Genomic DNA, 27,186 nt, shown 5'->3' with positions numbered 1-27,186 from the left:
ACTACAAAAGCATTTGTAGTTCAAATGGTTAAAAAATTTTGCTCATGCACATGAGGTATCGTGTTCGTACCCCTCATTCCGCTGGTACAAAAAGGGAACAGCGGAAGTAGATGGACCACGCATCTGCATTTTTCAATCTGAACCCTGTATTCTTGAGCAAGTTTCATACGAATACAAAATATACAGTTTCCAGTGTTTATGTATTGGACATTCATAAATAGGCAAAAGCGAAGGGGAAAGTAATATTGCAGCAGAGGGAGAAGGAGCTACTACATTTGAAGAAATAACTAAACACATTTATCTGATAAACATATAAATATACATGAATTTTTGCTATTACCTTAGATCTCTCTGTGCTTCACACATTCGGTGAGGCACATAACATACCCCCTACTAGTCTGCTGTGGTAGTACATGAATACAATACAATTACAACACAAATCAACTCTAGGAAATGGATATAGAAATCGCTACATGAAGCTGCTACGATGCTGGATTGTTACTCGAAGATGTTGCTGTCCACCCGTTCTGTGTTCCGTTATCAACAGGCACCAAAACTCCCCACCTCCCCTCAGATTCCGAGGGCTCTATAACTTTAACAGATCCATCTGTCAGTCCAACAGCGAATTGGTACGGCTCCTGCAAATGTGCTGTAAGAGCCAGCGGGTACACAGATGGGCTGTCGCAGGGCAGGAAGAAACTAGTTTAGATAATCAATAACTATACAACGGAAGATTCTAGTGATAACAGAAGGCAAATTTTTCTTCTTCTTTTTTGTTTTTCAACTTAATCAAGAGGTGATGCACAACTTTTTCTTCCTTTTACTTCAACTAATTCATTTTTCATACTAACACGGGGGAAAATCTAGGTAAATCAGACATAATGTTTGATAGAATGAGATCGCCGCCTCATAAACCAGTCATAGTTCAATGCTCTAAATACCTGTTTGATGATGCTTGTGGTAAGTACACCGACATGGCAATACGGCATCTTAGTTTCAGACTATCAGCATCAAATACTCCAATGTTACCATCAGTAAATGCTGCATAAACTAGTTGACTACTTGAAGAATATGCTGCACAAGAAATGGGCGCAGGCAGAACATCTTGTGGCATCCACTGCAATATTTAAAAAAAAAATGAGGGGATTTGTTGTGCACACAAACAAAAGTAACTCATCCAAGAAGTTCTATTACCTGCCGAATGCACTCTGATTTGGCCGCATCATATAATGCTAGTTGAGTCTCATGGTATACCAACAATCGGACTTGATCAGAATAAAATTGCACATGCGTGTCACCGACAGGCGCCTTTCCAGCGGGCAACTGAAGTGGAACCGATTTCCTCTTATCCCATGTATCCATGTTCCAAAAGCATAGCTGCAAAATCATTTTCTTTACATATCCAATCACTGGTAAACATTAACTTGCATATCAAAAGGAGAAGAAGAGCCGTCGCATACTTGAGCATCGGCACCTGATGAAACCATGAGTTTATGGTTGACAGAAAATGCTAAACCAGTAATGTGCTTCTGGTGGCCTTTCAGTTTTGCTTTGACCTAACAGAAGAGCAGCACGATTCATATTGGCAATCAAGAATAGCAATTCAATCACATGTTAATAGAATCATAGATATAGAGATTCTTAAATCAATCACCTCATCAAGTCGAACATTGTAAATGTGGATAGTTGAATCTTCCATTCCTATTGCTATGATATTATTATCCAGAGGATGAAATGACAAGTAGGTTGACACTGGTGGAGGTGGCATGAAAGTTGTCATTACCTGCAAACCAAAATTTTTTCATCCCAAACACGCTTGTCATTCCAATGCATGCAGAATCATGCAAACTGTAGTAGTTGATAGAAACTGTCGTAGGATAGATCTGCACTATATACACATTAAATTACCTTAAAAGTCATCATATTGAACAGAGACACTTTTCCTCCACAGGCTGACATCACATAAGAGTCATTTTTTGAGAGTGCAATGCATGGAACCGCTTCTTCAACATTTTCTGAGACATCATTAGTCATTAAAAGACCACTGTTGGGTTGCCAATGTTGGGGAACAACACTTGCTGTGGCCTTTTAACCCACAAAAAGTCAGATACATTTTCATGAAAGTTGCTAACACATTATATGCTCATGTAACTGAAATACATGCAGCTGAACGAAGAGAGAAATATGTATTTCATGTGGGTGTTGACTATCACCTTCCCACTTAGATTTTGTTCATTGCGGCTCCACTTCCATAGCTTCTGCACCCCATTTGAACCGAGAGCCAGAATGCCAGAACCAGAATTTGTATACAGAAGTCGAGCAACCTTTTATAAAAGTAAGACCATCTTAATAAAATTATCCATGAACAACAAAAGAGGGAACTAGAAAACAAAACCAACCTTGTTAGCAGGATCTTTACTTTCTGGCATAGTAGCCACTCGACACTGAACGGGATCTACAATCTCCGCCAGTTCCCAACGTTTAATCTTGTCAGATACATCATCTAAGCTTCTTCTCTTTTCCAGGCTTCTTGCCATATCGGCTCTTGCCATAGAATCGGCTCTTGCCATTGAATCAGCTCCATTCTACAACAAATATGCAGCAGAATGAGATGCTAGAGCAGAAATAAGGATAAGGATAAATCACAATCCACCTAGTTAATATATTAAACTGAGTATGGTGACATTGGCTACCACGTTTCAGTACTAACAAGCTACAATTGTACTTTCGTTTTTCAAGCTGATGCTAACCAGTCAATCATAATTAATTAAAAAAAAAAAATACATGCCAAAACAATTTGAATGAGAATTATATAACTTAAATGACGTACAAGAATATGGGTCGGTCTGGCAGGAGAGCTTGTATCCATACGGTCCACTTTATTAATGGTTGGGTTGACATTCGGAACCATGGAAGAACCAGATACCTGATCAATGAACATGAGCACATCAAATTCTCAACAAAGAGCAAATCAAATTTTCTAGAAACAGAAATGTACAAATGAATGAAAGGGGTAGCATATCATGGAAACAGAAATAAGAACCTTCATCTCAATAGGTCCTCTGGATGCCTCATAAGATCGAGTTTCAATTGCTCTTAAGGATCTTAGACCCTCAGCATTAGCAAGAATTTTGATTCCGTTGTCAGACGTGGTAGCAGCAAGCAAATTTCCTTCCTTATTGAATCTCAAGCGGGGAAGAGTCTGAAGATATCCCAACGTTCATAATCAATGAATGAAATCTCAAAACAATAGATTCTTTTATTCAACTTATAATATTTGGAAATAGATGTCTGAATAATGAGGACTTTTACCAGAAGTCCACCCTCAGCATCTGTACCAGTAAGAACATTTGTATTATCCATATCCCAAAACTTTATCTGATTATCTTCACCAACAGCCAAAAAGTGATTTTTTGTTGTATCAAATTGCACTATGCCAGAAGATTTTTTTCTGAATCCATTATATGTCCTCTTTATTGCCCCTTCACTTTCATTCCATTCAACGAGGAAAGAATCACCATCTTTACTAGTCCCACAAGAGAATAATCTGAGATTTAAGATGATCAGTTATAACTCATACATCGTCACACAAACAGAAAATATGTGACAAAGGTAATTTATAGCATAAAATTATAGCATAAACCATGTGGATATTCTTTTGTACCTATTTCCGTCATCACTGTAGAGCATTGTGGTGCACCACTGCCCAGGAGCATCATAGTCAACCCTGGAGCCCACATTGTCATACAGCCAAGCTTTTATTTTCCCATCAACAGCAGTTGAAAATATGAACTGCAAAGATAAAAAAAGTAAAATTACGACAACAGCAAGAGCAGCTTGATGCGACACCATTGTCTCACTCACTTTCGGTTAGTTATTATAATAACAGTAATCATCATAATTAGTTATTTTATAAGAAGGAACTTTTGTGAAATTCCACCGGCATAACAGGATATATAAGAATTGAAATCTACAAGTAACAAGGAATTTCAAGGTAAACAAACAAATATCATACTAAATAAGAAGGTCTACCACTTCGAGCTATTTAGTTCTTTGAACATTCACAAATGAACTCTAGCGCCACTGAACAGGCCATGTAACGTATAAATAAAATTTGAGTGCCCACATTCAACCAGTCATTTGAGAACTAGTAACATTAAGTGGTCATAACACATATGCAGACTTCAGCAAATGGACATGACTTGCCTGAATATTCTCCTTCTGGTGGGGGCAAATTGAGTAAACAGGCGCTTCATGACCTTCAAAGCTGAATAGAATTCTTCCACCCAAATCCCAAACCTATTATGGTTTTAAACAAATAATCCACTTAATATTGATCAAGTTAAACAAAAACAGAAAGCTGCAATATTTAGTCCCCCACCTTTATCAGCTTATCCTCCCCACAAGTTATAAGACATAATTGCTTGTTTGGATGAGAAAAGGCTAAGTCATTCACACTGCCACTGTGAGCATCAATCTATAAGAAAACCAAATCCAAACATCAGTGTAAAGCGGCAAAAAATATCTTCTTGATCTTGAATTAGCACAAAGTGAATCAAAACATACCTCCAAATGTTGCCGTAGATCAGTTGGTCCTTGATAAGCGTACAAATGAACCAAGTGTTTGGTAAATGCAACACCTGTACACAAAAAAATACCCAGAATTATATCCAACTTTGCATTCAAATTATGCTAGAGATCCACTGCAGCTCCACATACCAATTAAGCTTCCATCTTGATTCCATGATACACGGCTTACAGATATTGACGGATCTTTGACCATAGCAACCTATAAGAGACTAAAAGTCAACTTACAGAAGTGGTAAATGCTCAAGAATCATAAGTAGTGCAGGCCTCTGATATTAAACTTTAACAAAATATCATGACGACACCATTACTTTGAAAACAGATGGAACCTACTAAGCACACATAAATATGATGTTTTTAATGACGGGATAAAGAATACTGATAGGACGTATAAGGTTCCAACTGAGTAATGATACACACCTGAAATGCATTAGAACAAGCAGTCATATTCCATACTTTGAATGGCTTTGACACTAGCTTCTCTCGTATCCCAACTTCCCACAGTGTAATTTCGCCATTACTACATCCAACTATTTACAAACATAAATCTTAAGTCAGCTCTTAGATTAAAGCTGCTTAAGAGCAAAATTTTAAAGACAACGCTTTCAATCTAAGACGGGTCAAGCACAATTTACGTTACGCGATAAATAAAACCTACCAGCAAGTAATGTGTGATGAGAAGGGTGGAAATCCATGCTCATCACATTGAATCCCTGACGAAGAGTGCACGCTAAAGTCCTCGGTAGGTCATCTAGTGACCAGGAAGCATGCTGGGGAGGGGGAGGATAACTGACCTGAATAAATGAAGTAGGAAGCTCCATAATAGTTCATAACAGTGGAACATCCAGATGCAGAACCATAAAATGCAAGAAAGAGGTATCCATAACTTATGCAGAAACTTGAATCTGTCCAATAATACCTCATCAACAGATTGTGCAGGCCGCAGGCGTTTCATTAGTTGCTCGTGATCTGAGCTTTGATAATCGCTCATTCCAAGAGCATTTGAGGGTGTTCTTGGATGCTTTAAAACAGAAACTGTTCATGCAGCAAAATTGTTGTCAATAACCAAATAGCTTGAAAAATATGAACTATATTCTGTTATCTTATACTTCAAGCAAGTAAAACAATGATAATCAAGCTCAACAGTAAATACTTCTGGTTGGACATTAGATAACTGAATTAATTCTTCTTACAAGTATGATAATGCTCAATAAACTGGTGGAATGACCCAGCACAAAGAACTAATCTAGAAGAGTTTCTTTAACCTCCCTACTCGTTACTGACACAAATAAGTAGTGACTATATTTTCTTCTTAATTCTACTTTGTCACCTTATTAAAATTGTGTTTCGAAACAAAGAAAACGGAAAGTGAGCAAACAATAACCTGGATCTAAAAAATCAACTTTTGTTAAGCTGTTGTAACCTAAATTTCAGAAGAATGAAAACCACACCTTGACTGGGTTGAACAGGGAAGGGTGAAGCGGCAACAACAGCTGATTGCACAGACAAGGAAGGATTAGCATTCGACATCCATCCTGCTAAATTTGCATTAGCTGCAGCTGCAGCAGCCGGCGGAAAAGCCTGTACATGACAGTAACAAACAAAACATATTGATATATCAGAACGTCAGCTTAGTTGAAATTCGATAAAATTATTACGAAGGATATGATCATACTCCACCATGTGCTCCTAGAGGAGCATAAGTTGGCTTTGCAAGAGCTGCAACCGGAAGAGTAACTGGCGTGGATGCACGAGCCCCATTTGTTGGAGAACACGAGTGGTCCATGAATAAGGTCTTAATATCAGGATTTGGCCTTGGGTTCTTGCACAGCTGGTGTTGCCAATTTAGACTGCACAAACCATAATTTAATGCTTCACAACTTTTACAAACCGTAATCAATGATATTGACTGTGAGGACTACCTTCATACAAAATTCAAAAGTGGAAAGGCATTACAAACACCAGCATACCTTTGATTAATTAGAGTTCGCAAGCGTGAAGCCTTCAAAGTGGGTAAAGCAAGCTTATCTCGGAAAAGCGGATTTGCTTCTATCAACTTTTTAAGCTCTACTAGCATTATGCTTCTAGCCGACTTAGTATCACCATATTTCGATAACTGCTCATTTTCTCTGCATTACATTGAAATTAAAGTTTTATTCCCCACTTTTCATGTTCCCAAATTGCACAAGTTTTAACCCACATATAAACCCATTAACATGTTATGGAACCCAACTTACATATACATTAAAAATGAACTAAAACATAATTCACCTGAAGTTTTCGAGGGTCAAAAGATGCGTAATTTCCTTGTACAACTCTTCGTTAAACGTCGAGAACACTTTCAAATCCTTCACCAGTATCTCAACAGCCTTAGCTCTGTCATTCCTGAGCTCATTTCCAAATTGCAACAAAGACCCCATCACCAAAACACAATCAATTAACACATTCCATAAAACAATCATACATGTAGACACAAACAGAGAAACAGAAGTGATCAAAATCGGAACCTGTCGAGCGCCTCGAGATACTTCTGCTTTCGAACCTCGAAGAAAATCTTCATCGAATAGCGATTCTCATCGACCTTGGTGAACCCAGAGAGGTACTTCTCGACCTCGTCCCACTCTCCAGCCAGTGCCTTCTCCTCAAAGTACTTCATGTTGAAGAAGTACCCCGATTCCTGCTCCAGCCTGAGCTCCATCGAATTCAAATTTCAAACCATAAACCCCTAAAATTAAATAAAAACCCCCAAAAATTGAAAAAATAAATAAAATTGCCCACCTGTGTACGGACTCCTTGAACTTCTCTTCCTCCAGAAATTGGAGGATCAGGAACACCAGTTCTCTGCTCAAAGACGACATCTTCGGTTCTCTTCCCCTCGATTTCAAATCTTTCCGTCCGCGGCGGAGGAGAAATGGGAGGAAACGGCGGCGTTTTGGGTGGGGGCGGGGGGTTTCAATCGGTTTTCTAGGGCGAGTGGAAAGGGTCTAGGGTTTCAGGTCCCATGATTTTGCTTTCAACGACAACAGTGCAGAAGCACCAACGAGAGAAAGGTAGAAAAAGATAAAGAGGAGAGAGAGAGAGTCTTTATTTGGCAATTGGCACACACACATCAGCCATCGCTGATAAGCTCTCACTGAAAGTGAGCGATTGATATGCCCATAGGTGATAAGCCCGTGAGCTTATCTACTGAGTGGGGAACCGAGAGAGAACTGCGAGGCGCAGTGGGTCATCATTCGTAAAAGGAGGAGATTCCATTTGGTTAGGGCTGTTATCCGGTACGACGCCTGCAATCGTGAGGACAAGTCTAGGTCGTTGAAGTTTAACGTGTTGTGAACACGCGTCGGTATTTGATGGGTTGGGGAGATGTGGGAGGTGGGAGATGGGAGTAGGTGACTGGAGTCCTGAAAGGGAGTCCGGGTAACCGGAATGGAAGCTGAAAATTAAATGGGATTGAATATACGGGGTAACGTCCACCGCATCCCATTTCATTGTCGGGTGTCTGCGTGCAAGCTCTCCCACTTGGATCTCCTGCCAGCAACACATGATTGCATCTTCTTAATTTTTATTTTTTTTCCCGGAGCATGTGGCATCCCACCCCGAAAAGGACAAATCCCCAGCCAAGCCCGAAAGGTTAAATGCATTTTAACTTATTTTAGAAATAATTTTTTATTATAATCGGAACACGAATAGTACATAATTTAAATAGTAAAATATGTGTGTTAAAAAATTAATAACACATATGTGTGTTAAAAGGTATTCTTAAAAGAATAAAAATTTTCACTATTTATATAAAAACACATGATGTACACCCGTTTTCCGTTTAAGGTAAAAAATTTCTCCAACTTTTTTTTTTGGTACAAAATTTCTCCAATTTTGACTATGATCAAATAACACACGTCTTTTTAAAGTTTTCAAACAGAAAATTACAGTATTAAAAAAAATAAAAAATATCTAGGTTCCCAAAATACCAACTCGCTACTGATCCAATGGGCATCAAACACATGGACCCTCTCTTTTCTATTGACAGCTGGATTAATTTGTTTTCTTTAACTCCTTATTTTACGAGAGATTTTCAGTATGCCCAGAACACTATCACACATATCGTATGTCGTTATACAAGTAAATAGACACTTGAAAAAAAAAAAAAAAAAACTTCTCCACTTGTATAATAACATGTAGTATAGCGTAGTCTAGTGTTTCCGATAGATTGAAAAATCTCTCCTATTTTAGCCCAAACATTTTTTTGTAAGAAAAAAGTAAGTTCAGGTAATAATTAATTTTGGGAAATGTTATTGGCATTCCAAAAATCTCATTCTACACTCCTCATAAGTGTATTTTTCTTTCCTAATATAGAAAGTTTAAAGTGTATAATAAGATTTTTAGAGTGCTAATAATAATTCTCTTAATTTGTCTAAATTCACACCTTATTGGTAACCCTATATGGGCTGCGAGCTGGGAAACCCATATACTATTCAAGCAAACCCGTCTCGGCCCATACCCGAAATCCAAAACCCTGAAAAAACCCTTCAATAGAACGCAAGACACAGAAGAATTTGAAAGCTCCAGAGTACTCCAATGGCGGCCAAGAAGCAGGAGAAGAGCTCGCCGAAGAAGAGGAAGCAAATCCCAGGCAATAAGCTGGAGACCCACAGCTCCTCTTCCAAGAAGCCCAAGCTCCTCGACTCCAAGCGCTCAAATCCTCGAAGCACCGACTTCAAGAAACCCTCCAAACCTTTCAAGCCCCGAGAACCAGGACTCGATCATGAGAAACAAGTTCCGCTGTCGAAGCGAGAGGGCCGCCTCCGTGCCAAGGTCGATATCTGATCAATTTAACAAAGAAATTGGGATTTTTGATTCCTGCAATAAGAATATGTTGCTGAAGTTTTGTTTTTTAATGGTAAATCAACAATTTTGATTTGCGGCTTTTGTTGCAGGAACTTGCGGAGGCTAGGAAGAAGAAGCGGAAGCGTCATTACAATTTAGAGCAAGTGAGTTTTGTTCACTCCAATTTTTTTCTTTTTATAAGCATTTCAATTTGCAAATGATTCATAGGGAAAGGAAAATATCAATAGGTATTGGTGGTGCTTGTGCGACATAATTTGAATGTTAATCGGTTGATGAAACTCCGCCTTGTATGATAACATGCAAAAATGTGCACCAGGCGTTCAAAACTAGTACCGCCTCGTTAATTCATGCTTTGTTAATCCCATTTAAATGCTTGAACTACGAGCTTATTGTGGCAATGGGACGAACCTTGTTTTTTGCCCCTTATTTTAATAGGAGCTTGCACATCTGTGGGAGAAGATGCGGCAACGAAATATATCCAAAGAAGATCGATCCAAGTATGTAGTTTGAAATGAGTTATATTGCAATTCTACCTCAATCATCTCTCTGTAAAGCCATGTTCTTCATTTACTTATTCTTGTTATCTATGAACTTTGGTAAGGTTGGTGAGTGAAGCGTTAGAGAAAATGAAGGGGAAAATTCCTGAAATTGCAAGTTCCCATGTGTCTTCTCGTGTTCTGCAGGTTTTTATCTTCATTTATCAAATGATTTGAAGTTTTAAGTCTTTGTTTTCTTTTAGTAGCCTGTACTTATGTGCTCCTTTTACCTTAGACTTGCGTTAAGTACTGTTCACAAGCGGAAAAGGATGCAGTCTTTGAGGAGCTTCAGCCGCATCTTCTTACTCTTGCATGCAACACATATGCTGTTCATCTGGTGACCAAAATGTTAGACAATGGTAAGGTTGAGCTGGGAAGTAGATATGTATAAAGTTGTACTCTTTGACTTTCGTACAAAACTATTATAGTTTGAATATCATTGGTAGCGCACACCCTTTTGTTTTCTGAGAATTTATTAAGTTGTTACCTATGCTTTATTTGGCAGCCTCCAAAAAGCAGCTAGCGGCATTTATCTCCTCTCTCCGAGGACATGTTGCTTCCCTTCTTCGTCACATGGTTGGTTCTGTAGGTATGTTAGATGCTCTCTGCAGTCCTTGGAGATATATCTCACAATATCCAACCAACCTTTTTTGTTTCCTTTATCACTCTCTAAGCGGTTATAATATTATTGCTACTTTTCTATATCCTCCTATAGTCGTTGAGCACGCATACCAATTGGGAAATGCAACTCAAAAGCAAGAGCTTTTGGTGGAACTATATTCTACAGAGCTTCAGTTGTTTAAGGACTTGGTCTCGAAGAATGAGGGCAGGTAAAGGAACAGCTGTGTATATTCATTTTACATGAATGTAATGTTATCACATTCTCATTGCACTTTGTATCAAATTCAGGTTACTAGATATAATTTCAAAGCTAGATCTGCAGAAATCTTCTGTCTTCCGGCACATGACTTCGGTGATTCAACCAATTTTAGAGAAAGGAATAATTGATCACTCTATAGTACATAGGGTGTTAATAGAGTACTTCACAATAGCTGAGCAGGTGTGGTTTAGATATTAATTGTAAATTATCATTTTCTGAATCTTGCCTACAATTACAATATAGGCCTTTACTTGTCATTTTGTCTCTCCTTTCTAAACATCACGTTTTTGGTTTTAAGTTCTCTGCTGCAGATGTAATTAAACAGTTGTCGGGTCCACTTCTTGTTCGGGTGATACACACAAGGGATGGATCCAAGGTTGGGATGCTCTGTGTCAAGCATGGTAGTTCAAAGGTAGATTGTTATCATATCAAGTGCAAATTGATGTCAGTTGACCAAATGTGTTGGAATTTTGGCTACTAATCTACTTTATCTTTTAATTTTATGACTTGTTTTTAGGAAAGAAAGAAGATAATTAAAGGAATGAAAGGCCACGTTCATAAAATAGCTCTTGATCAAGGTGGAAGCATGGTAAGCTTAGGAGACTTTATATTTTTTTTTTCCTTTATGTTATTTTAGCACTTACCTGTGAATAGTGTATTCATTTTTTTAATTTCGATATTTCTTTCTGTATTGTTTCAGTTGTCTTCATACAGCTTACTCTAATGTTTTGCATATCTGAAAATGAATGAATTCTATACTTCCCAGGTGCTTGTTTGCCTTGTTTCAACTGTTGATGACACAAAGCTTACTACAAAGGTTTGCTTTTCTTGTGGTGTTTGTTGCAGATAGGGTTTTATTTATTTATTTTTGTCACCAGGGGGTGGAGGGGGTTGTGGTATATGCAGATTTCTGGTGACCCTTTCTAATTCAGATACTACTTATTACAGGTTGTCATTAATGAGCTTCAAGAAAACCTAAAGGATCTTGTTCTCGATAAGGTTGTCATTTCTTTCTACTGCAGAAAGGCTTGATCAAGTTTTCATATCTACAGTCTATAGTGGTCCCATTTCAACTATTCCCTACATTCCTAAAAGATGTTTTTCTATTGCAATCTTTCAGAATGGAAGGCGCCCATTACTGCAGCTACTTCATCCAAATTGTTCACGTTATTTGACTCCCGATGACCTGGCTTCCCTCAGTTTGTCTATCCCTTCTCTTTCCAGCAAGGTAGATTTCATATTCTCTTTTTGTAGAAAATAGAAATGTGTTTGGCCAGTAATTCATTATGCATGGGAACTTACTCTGTTTCTATGTATTCTCAGGTTGAACCAGACAATTCTGAAACAAAATCTTCAAAGGTTAACAAATCTGGTGAAGAGGCCAATAGTGATTTGGAATTGGATGAAGCTGATATGAATCCTGATGATGGCCTCCACTCAGTTGAGGGAGGAAAAAAGGATCCTGCCGTTCGAAGGCAAGAGTTGTTAGTCCAGAGTGGGTTGGCCGAGGTTTGTTGCTTTTAACACAAAACAGATTCCAATTTGAACGTAGACATTATTAGTGAAATTGATTTAAATTAAACTTGACTGTCTTTTATACTAAGACATTGACTTTGATCGGGTATGCCTTGCAGAAGCTAGTTGATGTATGCATTACAAGTGCAGGGGAATTACTTAGATCAAATTTTGGCAAAGAAGTCATATATGAGGTACCTATTTCACTATTTCCATTTAATGCAGATATATTAACCATGGAAAACGTTTTAGCATTCCATCCAATTCCCGTGCTTTGTTTGTCAAATGTGGATTGTGAAATGTTCAAGAATTTTCAACACTTCCGTGTGTTCTTACGTTTGAATGCTTTGCAGGTTGCAACTGGGGGTGCTGGCGGCATTCTCCACCCAACTTTGGATGACAAGTTGAATGAACTATATGAAGCTATAGCATCTCTTGTCGCAGAACCTAAATCCCAAGAATCCAAAGAGGACTCAAAAGAGGAACACATCCTTGAAAATTTCCATTCCAGTCGGACCATTAGAAAACTAATCTTGGACTGCCCCACATTTGCTTCCACTTTGTGGAACAAAGCACTTAAAGGAAAGTGTGATTTGTGGGCCCAAGGTCACAGGTCAGCCTCGTTGTCTTGTTTCCCTGTATTATGATATGTGCATAAGAAAGCATGTGATTCTTTCTTTTGTACTTAGTTGTAATTTTCTGTTCTTCAACTTTTCACGCCTAAGTTCTCAATAATATTACACTTCAAAGAAAAACATTTCAAACTCAATATTTTAGGGAAAAAAAAACCCAACCGACCTGATAGTGAGAGGAGGATTACTTTCATGTTTTTACTCTAATTTGAGCTCCTGAAGTGTTTTTGTATAAGATTTATAGTTATCGGGGCGTTTTATCTAATTTATTTTTTTCTTTCTCTGTGATTGCAGTGGGAAGGTGATTGCTGCATTCTTAGAATCTTCGGACTCTAAGGTCAATCAACTGGCAAATAAAGAGTTGAAGAAGTTGATAGATGGTGGCATTCTCAAAGTTCCTGAGCCAAAAGTAGTTACCGGAAAGAAAGAATGAGGAAATTGTGGTAAAGTCCCTGAGCTGAAACACCAAGTGACACCACCTCCGTTCCGGCAGCCTGCCTTCAGCGTAACTCTTTTGATTGAACGTAGTTAAGGGCCAGCTTAAAATTTTGCATAATCCACTTTATATTTATACAGTTTGTAATGCGGTTGGTACAATCTCAAACTTTTATAGAATTTCTCTGATTAACAAGTTATTGTTGTGCGTTCAACACATTGGGAGGGCTACTATTTGAGATGCTTATTTTATTTTATTCAAGTAATGTTAGGAAGGTTGGATTCAAACACAGAACTTCGGGCATTAATAAGTTGAGTTACGAGTGCATTACGCGATGCTTATTTTGTTGACAAGCAATGTTGCTAGATCGTGATGCTTGAAAACGAAAACCAAATACTCCATACAATCAACTTCTTACCTACTAGTTCTCATGAGATACTTGAAATGTCTTGCACTCAAGTTAGGTAGAGCACAATCTCCGCTTTGGGGGTTATCTTACGTACGTCTTGTTGACCAGATATCTGATTGATTATACCATGCCATGTATCATCCTCTCTTTCGATGGAGGAGAGAGAAAAAGAAACGATAAAATTGTGCTCAATTTCACATGTGGCAATTCCGCCAAGATCTCTTTAGTTGGGGGAATAATCAAATACTTGGAATAATTCTCCCACTTTTACTAGCTTGCCGTTGGCCTTTATGAATTTGATCTGGACCAAAATAGGTGCAGGAAGCTTTACCGCCTCACCCATCATTGAAGCAGATTCGGAATTGTCTTTCATTCCAAGGCATAAATTGTATCCATGCGCTTCGTATTTGCATGGAGCTCTATGATTCGGATTAGGTTTATCATTGGGTGATCAGTAATGGAAGCAATCGTCTCTATCGTCTTAAAATAAGAGCATTTATGACCTAGTGACCCCTGTCCTTCTTAGTTTCTATATTTGCGCAATTTCGAAATCTCTTTCTTGTAATTTAGATTAATTTAGTGTAGACTATTTGTTGAATCGAAAACAGAAACCAATCATCTAGCAATTAAAACAATGCAGGAAGAAAAAGTTGAACGAGCCTAAAAAGAGACCTGTCATCGTTTTTTAGAATTAATCAATGGAAGTCATGAACGAACACAAGTTGACCTACTCTTAAACATTCCACTATCTGATCTGACCTCATACACCGGAGAATCATAACCACCTCTACCCTGCTCATAATTCAGTACATGATGCCCAGTTCTCAACTGCCAAAAGTTCTTCGGCTTCTCGTAAATTCGAGCCCGAAGATGAGGGTATCCCTGAACCTTATGGTCAGATGGGTTGAAGACAGGGGATTCCTTAGGGAGCCTGCTCTGCAACGCATCAAAAGCAGCAGGTGGAGTACATAGTGAGGAGGAGGATTGCTTTCCTGGTGTTCCTGCAGCTGCATTGGCCTTCAAGCAGCTTTCTATCACCCTTACCTCCTCTCTGAATCTGTTTCTGATATCTTTCAGTCCCTTGGTTACTTTGCAAGGTCTTGAATTTGTGGGATTGTAAGGCTTGTGATGTGAAGAAGGATTGGGATTGGCAGTGCTTGGGGAGTTGTGGTGGGTTGTTGTGTAGGGGATTGTGCCGCACTCAGAGCAGAACCTCCTCCATCTCTCCAAGTCAAAAACTCTTCTTTTTGCATCATCTGAGAGACATGAATATGCCTGCAAAAAAATTTGAGTTGGTTCATAAATTGAAATTGAATGCAGTCACACCATAACACATGAATATGTTGTTGGGCGTCCAATCTGTGCTGTCAGGTTGTCACATGGGACTCACCCTTCACCAAAGTGCTTGTACGGTTGTACCCCAATTAAAGTGAGGCATAATATTACCAAAATAAAGCTTTAGGAAAATGCTGTCAAATAGACTATAGCAAATAGTCTCTTTATATTGATATGATCTCGGTATTGTGTCCATACTGTCTTATTATATCGGTGGCAAATACTCTTAAATAGTTTGACATGAAACAAATAAAATATGAATACGTTGTCTTATTGTCAATGTGCTACAATAATGGCGTTATTTGAGAGGTGATTTCACAATCTCGTTTTCTCGTTTTGCACTTCTCCTATCATGTCCTTCCTCTTTGATGTATTCAATCTAAAGACTAAAAAAACAACATAGGATAATATGGTTATAGAGTAACAACACACAATCAAAATGGTGGAAATTGTAAGGAGAACAATTCTAACCTCAGAAACAAGCTTGAATGCAATTTCAGCTTTTGGGTGTTTGTTCTTATCTGGATGAAGTTGTAAAGCTGCACAAGAAATAATAATCCCAACCAAAATTACCAATCCAGCAATAATACATGATATCTTGGAAATATGTAAAATGCCAATCTTTTTGCCCAAAACCTACCAAGTTCAAGATATCTCTTTCTTATAACATCTGCCCCAGCATTTTCCTCCACCTATGAATTTCCAAATTCCCACAAACATTTACAAGCAATCTCGAAATTTATAAAACAAGGGAAGAAAGAACAAGAATTCCAAAAATGGGTTCACATTTTGAATCCAAATGGTGCAAGAAAACGTACTCGAAGGAGGCGATACCAATCGACGAAAGACGAATGAACAGGGCTGCTGCTGCTGCCATGCCTGTGAGAGCAGGCAATGGAGCGCGTGGAAACGGAGCAAATCTCAGTCACCAGCTGGGATTTCAAATCAGAATCCTGCCCCATTTTTTTCTCTCCAACGGAGAAAATGGAAAAGAATGAGAAAATGCTTGAAATTGAATTGTTGTGATCGGTTTGGAGAGAGAGAGAGAGGGAGGGAAGAGAGAGAGGGAGGAGTGATGACAGGGAGGTGGAGCGGTTAAGAAAAAAGAGCAAAATTTGCGGGTGTAAATTTTGAAAGTGGATATCAGTTGGTGCCCCTCCTCCCTTGGGTTGGTGGGAAAACGAGGGAATAAGAAGGGGTCGTCCGTTAATCTTGCCACGTGGATCAATTTTGAGGTGGTCTAGCCCGACATTAGACCATCTCCAAATGAGATGTTAAATTTTAAACCTAAAATTTGAATTTGAAGGCTTATATGTCATTTTGGCATCTTTTAAATTTTTGCTCTTCAACCAATATGTCAAATTTTAAACATACGATAATAATTCATATGTATTTTCTTTGCATTAGGAATGAAAATAAATAAAAGGATAATGCTTTAAACCAATACAAAATTAATAAAAAGCATTTAATAATTAATTAAAAAAATCTGAAGGTGTTGTCAAATTTGGTAGAAAGGGAGAGAGATGTCAATCCATGTCATGCCACATCAGATTTGGCCTCTTGGTTGGAAAACATTAATGTTATCTTTTGTTACCGTTATTACTGATTTGGACAATTTGATATCTCCTTTGGAAATGCTCTTATGGTCCCTGTATTTTCCTTAGCTTAGTATTTGAGGTTCAAATTTAAATCAAAAGTAATTGGTAGGGTCTCTCCATAAATTTCAAGCAATTCAGAAATTGGGGCAACGTATGTAGCCTCTCAATATTTAAGTTCGAATTTCTTTTTCTATATTTAATTGTCGAGATTTTTACTATATGGTGTGTGTGTGTGTATTTTTGTTGTTGTTTTTCATACCTTGTAATTAAATGGTATATTTATTTCCAATAATGTATTTGATTTTTTTTGTTGGGAGAAGAAAAAAATGGAAATATTGATTGAATATTTGAATATGACCTCTTTAAATTAATCGTGTATGAATGAAATTAAAATCTCAACCAAAAATATAAGATGTTTAATGAACATATATGTAGGACAATATGATCCATGTAGCTAAGTCTAAGAACCAGTTGAAAAGACAGGGATCATGGCAACTCCAATGCAAGGCTGTAAAATTGGAGATGCAAATGCATCTTTTACAACTGTTGTGGCATCACTATTAGAATTTTCCAACATGTAAACAGTTTTTGCTTCAGGTGGTAAGTTGCAAAATCTTGAGATGTTATTTGCATTTTTAATTTTTTTTTTTTTTTTTTTTTTTTTTTAATTTGGATCGTTAGATTAAAGAGATAACTTTAAGATGAAAATTGTCCATTTCAAAACAGTTTACATCTTTCATTGGAAATCACTTGAGATTAAGAGTTAGTTAATGACCATATACATATCTCACTGCTTTTAAAACATCAGATAAAATTGAAACGACCATCATGATACTTCTCACTTGTCAGTAATATGGTACAAGAATTAGAACATGTTCCAAAGCATGAATTTAAGATGAACAAAATGGTTGGTGGAGATTGTGGCTACAATGAAACTACGTTGGTAATTGTTGGTGTCTTGGTAGAAGAAGTTAGCAATGAGCATTTTACAAATGTCAGTGTGTCTAAAATAAACTCATCCAACCGAAGGTGCTGTATATATTATAAACGGATGGTCCCGAAGATTGGTTGTTTGCAGTAGTAGATGGCAACTACAAAAGGTGCAGCCGGTTATAAGTTGAAACTAATGATGAACAGTCCCAGAGAGTGAATGAATTCTCTATCTTTTAATTGGTATGTAGGCAGCAAAAAACTACACAACTTAGTTAGTTAAGAACATTCACACACTTTTTTGCTCAAGTTTTATTATTTCCTTTTGTACTATTTATTTATACTACACATAAATGCATCATGTGATGTGTCAATTAAGGGTAATTTTAGAAAGACTAAATTTGTAAACAAAATTTTATAAATTAAACGACATGAGAATTGATGATTGGATTCTTACTTAAGTGTTGATTAACATGTTTATTCTTTATCGGTAACAGATCATTTGGTTTATAAATTTAGTCTACAAATGTAATTTACCTAGCATTATTCGTCAAATAATGCATCCAACTAACGTATAATAATGTAATTTTCATAGCATTTTTCTTTTCAATATACAGGAGCCATACAAGTTAATATTGATATTGAATGTAATGAGAAGTAAATTGCACGTGAAGAAAGGAGGCGAGTAGGTGGAAGAATATGTAGTCAACTGCATGTATAATGCCCAGCCGAAACTAATTTGGTATTAGTAGGTAATCAATAGTAGGTAAAAAAGAGCTACCTGCAACTCTACGTCTAGGGTCCTTAATTATATCGCAATCTTGTACCAGCATTTTCCTTAGACTTTAATCTCAATTTTCTTTTCTTTTGTTATGAGTTTTAAAGAAAAGCTTAGGCTCATCTACGTTGCAACCACATCGAAAAGTTTTGACCATGCATGCATGGCGCCAACCGGTAAATGTAAAAAGATATTTGTTCAAGCATTTATAGTAGAACTCAGAGTAGAAGAATATTTATTTACGTCTGCATGAATGACTGTTAAATATATGATTAGAATTTTAGCCTTCGTTTAACAATTTAATAAAGAGTAGTCATTCAGTACTATGATTCAGTGGCATTATTCTTCACTTGGAAGTGAGAAGTGAGAAGTTTCGAATCTCGTGGATGACGAATTCGATATCAAATTAGGTTGTTCATTGTGTGGTTTAGCAGCAATTTCTCTATCCTTGGTGTAAAAACATATCATTGTACTAAAAAAACAATTTAATAAGGAGTAGTTTATGGTGTGGTAGGGTATGAATCCGCATTTGAAAAGGCGCCCCGTTTTCGTTGGCCGATATCAAATTGCCAGTAGTTTCTTTCTCCACCCTCCCTCCTAGAATCTTTCTTAACATGAGCAATCTTGGCGTTTGGAATTTGACCTTTGCCCTTCTTCTTTTGCCAATTAAATCATCAAAAGTCTTGGATTTGGAGCTTTTGTTTTGAGATTGGCGAGCCTCTTTGTGAATTGGATCATGTAGTTGTTTTATTTGGAGGAAATTCCAATCCCATTAGGGCTAATACATAGGTCAATACCAAGTGCATTGGTTTTATCTTTTTTGGGAATATTTCAATGCATTTTATGTTGCTCAATGTCATTTTATATAAGTTTCCTTCAAATATCCAAACAATGAAACTAATAAAGTAGTTGGATGTAGACCCAAAATTTGACCATGGTCCATGGCTAAGGCTTACTAAAAATGATCCATCATTCAGCTAATTCCTTTGTTGTGATGGAAATAAAATCATGGAAAAAGTTTTCTCCGGACACAAGTTCTGCAAAATATTGTAGCCACACTCCGAGCTTTGAATACAGTTGCTTAAATTAGAAAGTTTGTATTAGTTAAAGTTTGAAGTTTTGAAGAAAACATGCATATACGAATTTTTCAATGACACATGCATTGACAAAGTTCCTTATAGTGATTCTTTTTTTTTTTTTTTTTTTTTTTTTCAAGATTGAAAACAAAAAGTTAGGTATTTGGGCGATGTTATATTGGGTTAATTTCTTCCTTCAAATAACTCAGCTTCTTCTCAAATTGGTTAAACTTAAGTGTAGTACCAAATTAGGTAAAAAGGACAACCACCTCAAATTGACATTAATAAAAACGACCAATTAGTTCTCATGTTGCTAAAACTCAAGGATAGTACCAAATTGGATAAAAAGAAGAGAGTTTTAACGAAAAATTCACGGTATTGTTCACTTTAATAAAAAACCACATTTTTACATTAAAAAGGCAATCGTGGTACTATTCACTTTATCCTTTATTTTGTCATTTTCATTAAAACTCAAAGTTTTCAAGCTTTTTTCATTAGTTTTCCTTAAAAAGAACTTATGGCCTACCTTTTACTGACAGTTAATTAAATACTAGTATTTATCTACACACCCTGTGTGTATGAACATATTTTTTTAGAAAATGAGAAGGGGGAGAGAGAGAGAGAGAGAGAGAGAGAGAGAGAGAGAGAGAGAGAGAGAGAGAGAGAGAGAGAGAACGTGGGGGAGTGGGAGGTTTTTGTTATTGAGTTTTTTTTTTTAATTTAAATATTAGAGGTATTTTAACATCACTTGTAGATGAGCCTTCAATAAAAAGCAGTAAAATTTTGACCTGTGAAATTACATTAGTGCCCATCATTTGTTTTGAGTGATAGAAGACTAAATAGTCTTTTCACCATCTTTTGGTTGGCAAAGATGTTTCATTAATTAATAGTGATTAAAATTAAGGTAAATTACACTTTCATACCTCAGGTTTGGGGTCTATTTCAATTCCTTACAACATCTTCAAAACATTTCATTTTCATACCTTAAATACTATCTTATTTCAAAATAATACATCCATTACATTTTCCATCCATTGATCCGTTAAATGCTGACGTGGCTGCCACATATCTACCACGTGGCTGCCAAATGTCTGCCATGTGGCAAATAAAATAATTTTTTAAAAATTTTCTCAAAAAAAAAAAAAAAATTGAAACCCATTTCTGCAAGAAGAAGAAGAAGAGGGAGGAAGAAAGGAAAAGAAAAAAAAAATTGTCCATCCCCACCCCCCCCAGCGACCCAGAAGAAGAAGAAAAGGGTTTCAAATTCCCAGAACCCCCCTCCCCCGGACCCCGGCGACCCTCCTCCCTTCCCCCCACCCACCCTGACCCATCTCCCTTCCTCCCTCTTCTTCTTCTTCTTGTTTCAAATTCCTAGAACCCCCTCCCCCTCCGCGACCTTCCTCCCGTCCCCACACCCCCCCCCGGGCCCGGCAACCCTCCTCCCATCCCCCCACCCACCCCGACCCATCTCCCCATTTTTTTGAAAAAATTCAGGTTTTTTGTAAAAAATTAAAAAAATATTTTTATTTGCCACGTGACAGACATTTGGCAGTCACGTGGCATATATGTGGCAGTCACGTTAGCATTTAACGGATCAATGGATGAAAAATGTAACGGAGGTATTATTTTGAAATAAAATAGTACTTAAAGGTATGAAAGTGAAATATTTTGAAGATGTTGTAAGGAATTGAAATAGACCCCAAACCTGAGGTATGAAAGTGTAATTTACCCTTTAAATTATTATTGTTTTTTTCAATTACATGAAATAAATACACGGGACAACCACAATTAGAATAAAACAAGTCTACAACAAAAAGTGATAAAGACCCATCAAAGCACAGACTAGGATTGTTGGTAAAAAAAAAAAAATTCATGCCAAAATTATGAAGAAAAGAGAAAAGTTTTGGGGTTTTTGTTATGACCATTTTGTTACCGGAAGGCTGCAAATCATGTCTTGAACTTCAAAAGAAGTTCAAGTACGAAAAACGACCGGAGGAAGAAAAGAGTTCAAAACCAAAGGTTTGGTATTTTGGGATGTTATTTTGGGTTCTCTTTCCTTCAAATAACTAAGAGCTTGTTTGATATCTTACTTGAGCTTAACTTTTTTAACTGAAAAACACTTTTTGAGTTTTAGGCGTTGAATTCTTGTTTGGTAGGACTCTTTTTAAAAATTGGATTCAAAACTAACTTAAAAATATAGACTATTTCTTAAAAACACTAAAAATGAGTTTTTAAAATTTTTTTGCTCCTCACCGTCTTTTTTTTGCTCTCTCTCCCAACCCTTTCTTTTTTCTCTCCTAACCCTCTCTTTCCTCTCTCCCCACGTCACACCCTGTTTTCTTTCTCCCTCCTCACCCACTCCCTGTCTTTCTCTCTCCTCGCCAACCATTTCCTCTCTCATCTTTCCCAATTCTCTCTCTCCTCCAATTTCTGCTCAAGGTAGTTTGAATTCAAACTAAAAAAATTATTTTTAAAAATCAACCAAATAGATTTTTGAAATTTTGAGATTTAAAAGAAAACTGTTTTTAAGTGATGTTATTTGAAAATTATTTTTAGGAACAATCAAAGTTTCTGGATAGAATACCAAACGAGCCCTAAGATTCTTAATTTAAGTCTAATTGCAAATTAGTTGAGAAAGGACAAGAACTCAAAAAGAATCAGTTAAAATGACTAATTAGCTCTCATGTGTTCAGAAATTTTTATATTTCAGGCACAAATCAATGACCATTTCATTTTTTTAGCATACGTCAATCGAAATAATTTTCTGCTTCAGCTAAGGTCAATAAAAATAATTTTCCCTTCAACTATGATCAGTGATTCCTTCTTGAGATTTTTCTTTATTGGCTTCTCCTCAACACTACAAAATGTCAATTGACTCAATCCTTTTGTTGAAAATATTTTTGCGACCTGGAAGGCTAAAACAAATTAGCTATTTGCGAGTTATTTCATGTTGGTGATTTAGGCATTCTTTTTAGAATGCACTACTTAACTAACACGACAAGTTTTTGGCCTTGATTTGTGTTTGTTAAGTTCGCTGAAACTTGAAGTTGGAGGACATGCGAGTGGTATATCACCATGATGAGGCTGATGAGAATCGTGTTGCCAATTCATGTCATCACTACATAGAAATTGAAATTTCAGTTTGAGAACATTAGTTTGGTCTTTTTTTTACTGTTATAACTTATGTGAATATTTTGACATCTTCTTTGGACTCCTTTGGAGATGCTCTAAAGGACATGGAAGTTGATGATTGTTTTATCACTTAAGCGTTAATAAACGCGCTCATTCATATTAGTGACACGTCATTTAGTTTATAAATTTTGTCTCCAAGTTTAATCTCCCTAACATTATCCTTTTATTTACATATGGTACTCATTATTGGATAATAACTAAATAAGAGCATCTCTAATGCAAATACTTAAATTCTAGACATATATTCTTAAATTTGGGTTCCAAAAAGATGGTGGATTTATGTATTTTGGTTTCATTCTCCAATGCAAAGACTAAAATTTTAAAACTCATTTTGAATTTTAAGATTTGAATGTTTGAATTGTACGAGAAAACACAATCAAATGGTCTTCATATTATTTGTTTTGTAAAATGATAGATTTTGTTAGATTAGATGTTAAATTAGTCACTGACGGAGTTCAAACCCATGCCGTCATACAATAACTCAACACATTTCGACCACTGTGGTGTATTGGAAAACTTTACACTCAAATATAAGATTTGAATCCAAATTTTTCGGTGGTGCATTGGAGATGCTATAATAATGTATAATGGAATCTCGAAGCTATTGAACGTAACGATGTAATGTATTAGTTGCTGAACTTTGAAGTTTGATGACACGCTGAATTGTAGGATGACTTCACGTGTTGGAAATGCAACAAATGTGTAGCAAGTATGAATTATTGAACCCCAATCGTCAGTAATTGATTTGACATGGTAAAGTGGTTCGATTTCCTCAATGATTTTTGTTAGAAATGAATCAAAATCAAATCGTTCTATTGTATTAGTTCTACACGTAAGTTACTGTCTATCAAAGTAGGACCAAATTGGGTGACCAAACCTATCAACATTTGGGCCTTGTCACCTCATAAAACAGACATTCACCTCCATGGCGCACCAAATTATACACACATGAGAACTGAGATGGGTTGGATCCAGCCATCTCCTTCCTCAATCCGTGGGCCCCATTATCCTTTTATCCCTACCCCGCCCATCTTAACGAGAGATTTTTAAGAGTAGTACTACATTTACTTTTTATTTTACCATTTTTTTCTAACAAGGGTAAAGTCATCAACACATATGACATAAATGAAACAAACAATGATACAAATAAATAAATAAAGTAAAATTTTTATTTTTCTAAATATCGAGTGTTTAATTAGTACTCCACACGTAAAAATACAACTTTGAAAAAAAAATTTCTCCATCTAAACCAACACGCACTGTTGTCACTTAATACTACTATCTAGTTGTATTTCTCTTTATTTCTAAGTGAAATGTGTAAATGCAAATTTCCGTCATCTTCTTATTTGATGAAAATGCATATGCAAAATAATAACACTTAAGATTCAGTGTTTTGGAATTTTTGGGTAGAGAATGACTAGGAATTTTAGTAGGAGAATAAGACTATTTATAGGGGAGTGATCGGCCTTATTTGGAAAACAGGGGCCGACCATATATGGTCAAATTGCAAGATATTATGTGAAATAATATCTTGCAATTAACTTGACAATTAATCCCAAATTAAATAGGAAAATTGGGAGTTATATTTTGAATAAGGATTTGATGAGGAGTGATGAGAGGAATTTAAATAAATATCATTTTGATCATATTTGACTCTTCCTTTATTGAGCCGTTATTGTCCGTTGCATGCGCGTGGGAATCCTGGTGTGCCTCGAGGGTAATTTTGTCTTTTTACCCAAAAGTCCACGTGTCACCTCCATAATTTTCTTAATTATTTTTTGCTCTACAAATGCCCCCACACCTGTTGGGCTGCTCACAGGAAAGTGTAGTAGGTGTAGAGATTTTCCCTTACTTTAGGAAACGTAAGATTGTTTCATATTTTGATGTAGATTCCTACATTAATTGGAAATTATATTCTTCTAGGAAAGGGAAATAAATTACTTCCAAAGTCTATTTAAGCCTACCTTAAGTAGATGATTAAATCAACTTCAGGGAGCAATTTATTCTACCCTACAAGAGAGAAAGTTAGAAGATATTTGTTCCCTTTTCCCTAGCAATCTTCTACACTTGTCTGTGCAAAGGATTGTCTTTCGTTGCTTTCTTCATTTTCACGTCGCACCAGGGTAAGAAAAAAAAAATTAATTTTTCATTGTCTTTGTAATTTTTTAGAGCCTCGGGCCTTGAAATTTGGCTTAACAGGGGTCGAGGATGAGTGAAAAGGTGGCTTGAAGGGTAACGACACTGTTGCTGGGGGTGGTATGGTGCGGTGGCGGCTCGTTGTGGGCTGAGGTTTGGGTGCAGTGGCGTGGGCCGTATGGGCGAGCATGGGCTCGGCTCGGGTTAGGACTTCTCAGCTTAGGCCAAGGCTGTGAGGTGTTGGGGCGCTAAGCTTTGGGCCACTGGGCTTAGGCCAGTGTGGGAGAGGTGAGAGAGATAGAGGCACGGGGGTGCCAACCCCCTTCCTTTTGGATTAGGGCAAAAGAATGCATGACGCACTAGGTTGCTTGGCGTGTTGGGCCGAGAGGTAGAGATGGGAGCCAGTGCCGGCTGGGCTCCTTTGACTGCTGTCCTTGGGCCGTGGGCTCGATGTTTCTTTTGTGTGTGTGTGTGTGTGTGCAGCTGTCTAACAATTCTTCCTTGAAGCATATATGCATGCAACAAGAGATGATAGTGTACCGCCCTTGTATCGCCAAGGCAGGTATTTGAGTAAAGTGGGCTACTTCAAGGCTCCTCACTTCAAAATTAGCTTCGATGATTCATTCAGAGATTTCCTTGAAGCATATAGGCATGCCATTCCATATAGGGTGTGTGTGAATCATGTCAAGAAGGGTAGTAGTCATGAGCCATGTAGTGGGGCTCGGAGAACCATTAAGTTTCACCCTTACTACTTCATGTTGAGATTTACTTTTCCTATGCCGCGTTTCTTCCAATAAGTGATTTGCCCCATGAAGTGTGCCTCCGCTCAATGTTCTCCAAATGCGGTCTGTGTAATGGTGGGATTCCTCAATCTAAGCTAATTCTTTGACTTGGATCTAATCGTCAACGAATTCTAGTACTTCTTTGACATAGGCCATATTGATGGAGGTGGGCAGTTGCGATCCTGCCATAGGTTATTCGATCATTCGAGTAAGGGAGATCACGATTGGGCCAAGGAAACTTTGGAGATAAATGGAGAATAGGAGTTCGATTCTTCCCATGAGCTACACGTTCCGATGATTTTCATCACCGGTAAGTAAACTGCTTAGTCTCTAGGCTGTTTTGTGCTTTTGCTAAGCTGCTATCTGATTTGTTGATTGTTCTTCTCTGCTTATATAGATTCGGAGTTCGACTCAACTCCCAAGACTTTTTCAGATATGAAAAAGGTGCATGTTGCTTTAGGTATCCTCGTTAAGTACCGTGAGTGGCGTTGGCTGCTTAGTCCTCTTTGCTGGGAGAAAGATGGGTTGCCTCTGAAAGAAGAGATAAGTTGGAGGCACTAGCTCGTCTGATCGCTGTCGTGGAGCCTGTTGTGAATGAAGGTGGTAAAAAGAGATATTCCTTGCTTGTTCAAGAAATGCTGTTTAAGAAAAAGTCAAAGGCTTCTTCCACTACTCGTGAGGGTTCGCCTGCTGCCGATAAGCTTGTGATTGACTTGAATTCTTCCAAAGGGAAGAAAGATGAGGCTGCTATATCTAATCCGGTAATGTCTGCCATGTCGAATGTAGCTAGTACAATTGCTGATAGGATTGCTCAACGTAGAGTTTCTGTCGTGCCCCCAGTTTCGAAATCCATGCCAAGACATCAGTTAGGAGCTAAGTTTTGTTCACCTTTGGATAGGTTTGCTACTATGAAGAGCAATAAGGTAGACTTTGTTGCTAAAATGGTGCCAATGCCTATTCCTCTTACTGCTGAGACTGGTTCGCATGTTAAGAAAGATGAGGCTGCTCGCGTGCACAACTATAAGAAATCCAATAAGCTTGTTTCTGGAAAGGCTACTAAGATCTATGCACTTTTGAAGCTAGATTTGCTTGAAGACATGGATGCATGTGCCAAGCTTGTTGATGACGTTAGATAAGTTATTTGCCTAAGTTCATTTATGAAACATACAACCCAATATAAAATGACTGCTTTGCTTGCTATAATGTAGAAAACGGTGATTCTGGTAGCTGAGTCTATGCTCTTTGATCAAAAGAATACCAAGGCTGCCAAGGAAATGGCAACGACTATGGAAGCTGAGGCTTATTCTTCTACCAAGAAGATCAAGAGGTTGGAGTCTGAGCTTGTCGCATTGAGGGGGTCCAATATCTCTGCCCTCACTTCTCTGTAGCTTGAGACAACTCGCCAGAAGATCCTTGACTAGAAGACTAAGCTTGACGCGATCCAAGTAAGAAAGTGCAGAGAAGAAGATTAGATGTTACATACATCAGATTCAAGATCTTGAGCGTGCCATTTCTGAAC

General features: G+C 37.4%; 3 protein-coding genes across 3 annotated transcripts; 1 reads left to right on the top strand and 2 right to left on the bottom strand.

Annotated features, from left to right (window-relative positions):
* Positions 1-253: 253 nt before the first annotated feature.
* LOC137736689 (topless-related protein 2-like) lies at positions 254-7,773 on the bottom strand. Its single transcript, XM_068475922.1, has 25 exons — positions 7,366-7,773; positions 7,095-7,274; positions 6,859-6,972; positions 6,558-6,716; positions 6,263-6,437; positions 6,039-6,168; positions 5,507-5,622; positions 5,246-5,381; positions 5,008-5,117; positions 4,720-4,789; positions 4,567-4,640; positions 4,382-4,477; positions 4,207-4,299; positions 3,665-3,792; positions 3,313-3,547; positions 3,044-3,202; positions 2,831-2,926; positions 2,400-2,585; positions 2,214-2,324; positions 1,909-2,085; positions 1,655-1,783; positions 1,461-1,556; positions 1,195-1,377; positions 942-1,117; positions 254-678 (listed from the first exon to the last, which is right to left on the bottom strand). Exons 1-25 carry the CDS (start codon positions 7,443-7,445, stop codon positions 483-485), a joined length of 3,405 nt encoding a protein of 1,134 aa, XP_068332023.1. The 5' UTR covers positions 7,446-7,773; the 3' UTR covers positions 254-482.
* Positions 7,774-9,140: 1,367 nt separating this feature from the next.
* Positions 9,141-13,630, top strand: LOC137737259 (pumilio homolog 24-like). The gene is made up of 17 exons (XM_068476691.1): positions 9,141-9,399; positions 9,522-9,575; positions 9,868-9,929; positions 10,034-10,115; positions 10,204-10,327; positions 10,474-10,557; positions 10,684-10,798; positions 10,878-11,028; positions 11,147-11,260; positions 11,366-11,437; positions 11,615-11,665; positions 11,797-11,847; positions 11,969-12,076; positions 12,172-12,357; positions 12,483-12,557; positions 12,717-12,976; positions 13,290-13,630. The coding sequence occupies exons 1-17, from the start codon at positions 9,163-9,165 to the stop codon at positions 13,426-13,428; spliced, it is 1,965 nt and encodes a 654-aa protein (XP_068332792.1). The 5' UTR covers positions 9,141-9,162; the 3' UTR covers positions 13,429-13,630.
* A 915-nt stretch (positions 13,631-14,545) lies between these two features.
* Positions 14,546-16,216, bottom strand: LOC137736190 (uncharacterized). Its single transcript, XM_068475512.1, has 4 exons — positions 15,994-16,216; positions 15,816-15,867; positions 15,647-15,714; positions 14,546-15,115 (listed from the first exon to the last, which is right to left on the bottom strand). The coding sequence occupies exons 1-4, from the start codon at positions 16,135-16,137 to the stop codon at positions 14,546-14,548; spliced, it is 834 nt and encodes a 277-aa protein (XP_068331613.1). The 5' UTR covers positions 16,138-16,216.
* Positions 16,217-27,186: the final 10,970 nt, after the last annotated feature.

The sequence above is a fragment of the Pyrus communis genome, chromosome 6, assembly GCF_963583255.1.
Source record: "Pyrus communis chromosome 6, drPyrComm1.1, whole genome shotgun sequence".
NCBI lineage: Eukaryota > Viridiplantae > Streptophyta > Magnoliopsida > Rosales > Rosaceae > Pyrus > Pyrus communis.
Note: the sequence above shows the minus strand (reverse complement) of the source record. Positions and strands in the feature narration are given on the sequence as shown.

Excerpts from the sequence above, each read along its gene's own strand:
- LOC137736689 (XM_068475922.1), bottom strand. The coding sequence starts at position 7,445 with ATGTCGTCTTTGAGCAGAGAACTGGTGTTCCTGATCCTCCAATTTCTG. Across the intron at positions 6,717-6,858 it reads TTGACCCTCGAAAACTTCAG|AGAAAATGAGCAGTTATCGA; the intron begins GTGAATTATGTT and ends AATGTAATGCAG. Across the intron at positions 1,118-1,194 it reads AATCAGAGTGCATTCGGCAG|TGGATGCCACAAGATGTTCT; the intron begins GTAATAGAACTT and ends TAAATATTGCAG.
- LOC137737259 (XM_068476691.1), top strand. The coding sequence starts at position 9,163 with ATGGCGGCCAAGAAGCAGGAGAAGAGCTCGCCGAAGAAGAGGAAGCAA. Across the intron at positions 9,400-9,521 it reads AGGGCCGCCTCCGTGCCAAG|GAACTTGCGGAGGCTAGGAA; the intron begins GTCGATATCTGA and ends CTTTTGTTGCAG. Across the intron at positions 12,358-12,482 it reads TCCAGAGTGGGTTGGCCGAG|AAGCTAGTTGATGTATGCAT; the intron begins GTTTGTTGCTTT and ends TATGCCTTGCAG.
- LOC137736190 (XM_068475512.1), bottom strand. The coding sequence starts at position 16,137 with ATGGGGCAGGATTCTGATTTGAAATCCCAGCTGGTGACTGAGATTTGC. Across the intron at positions 15,715-15,815 it reads AAAGAGATATCTTGAACTTG|CTTTACAACTTCATCCAGAT; the intron begins GTAGGTTTTGGG and ends TTTCTTGTGCAG. Across the intron at positions 15,116-15,646 it reads CATTCAAGCTTGTTTCTGAG|GCATATTCATGTCTCTCAGA; the intron begins GTTAGAATTGTT and ends ATTTTTTTGCAG.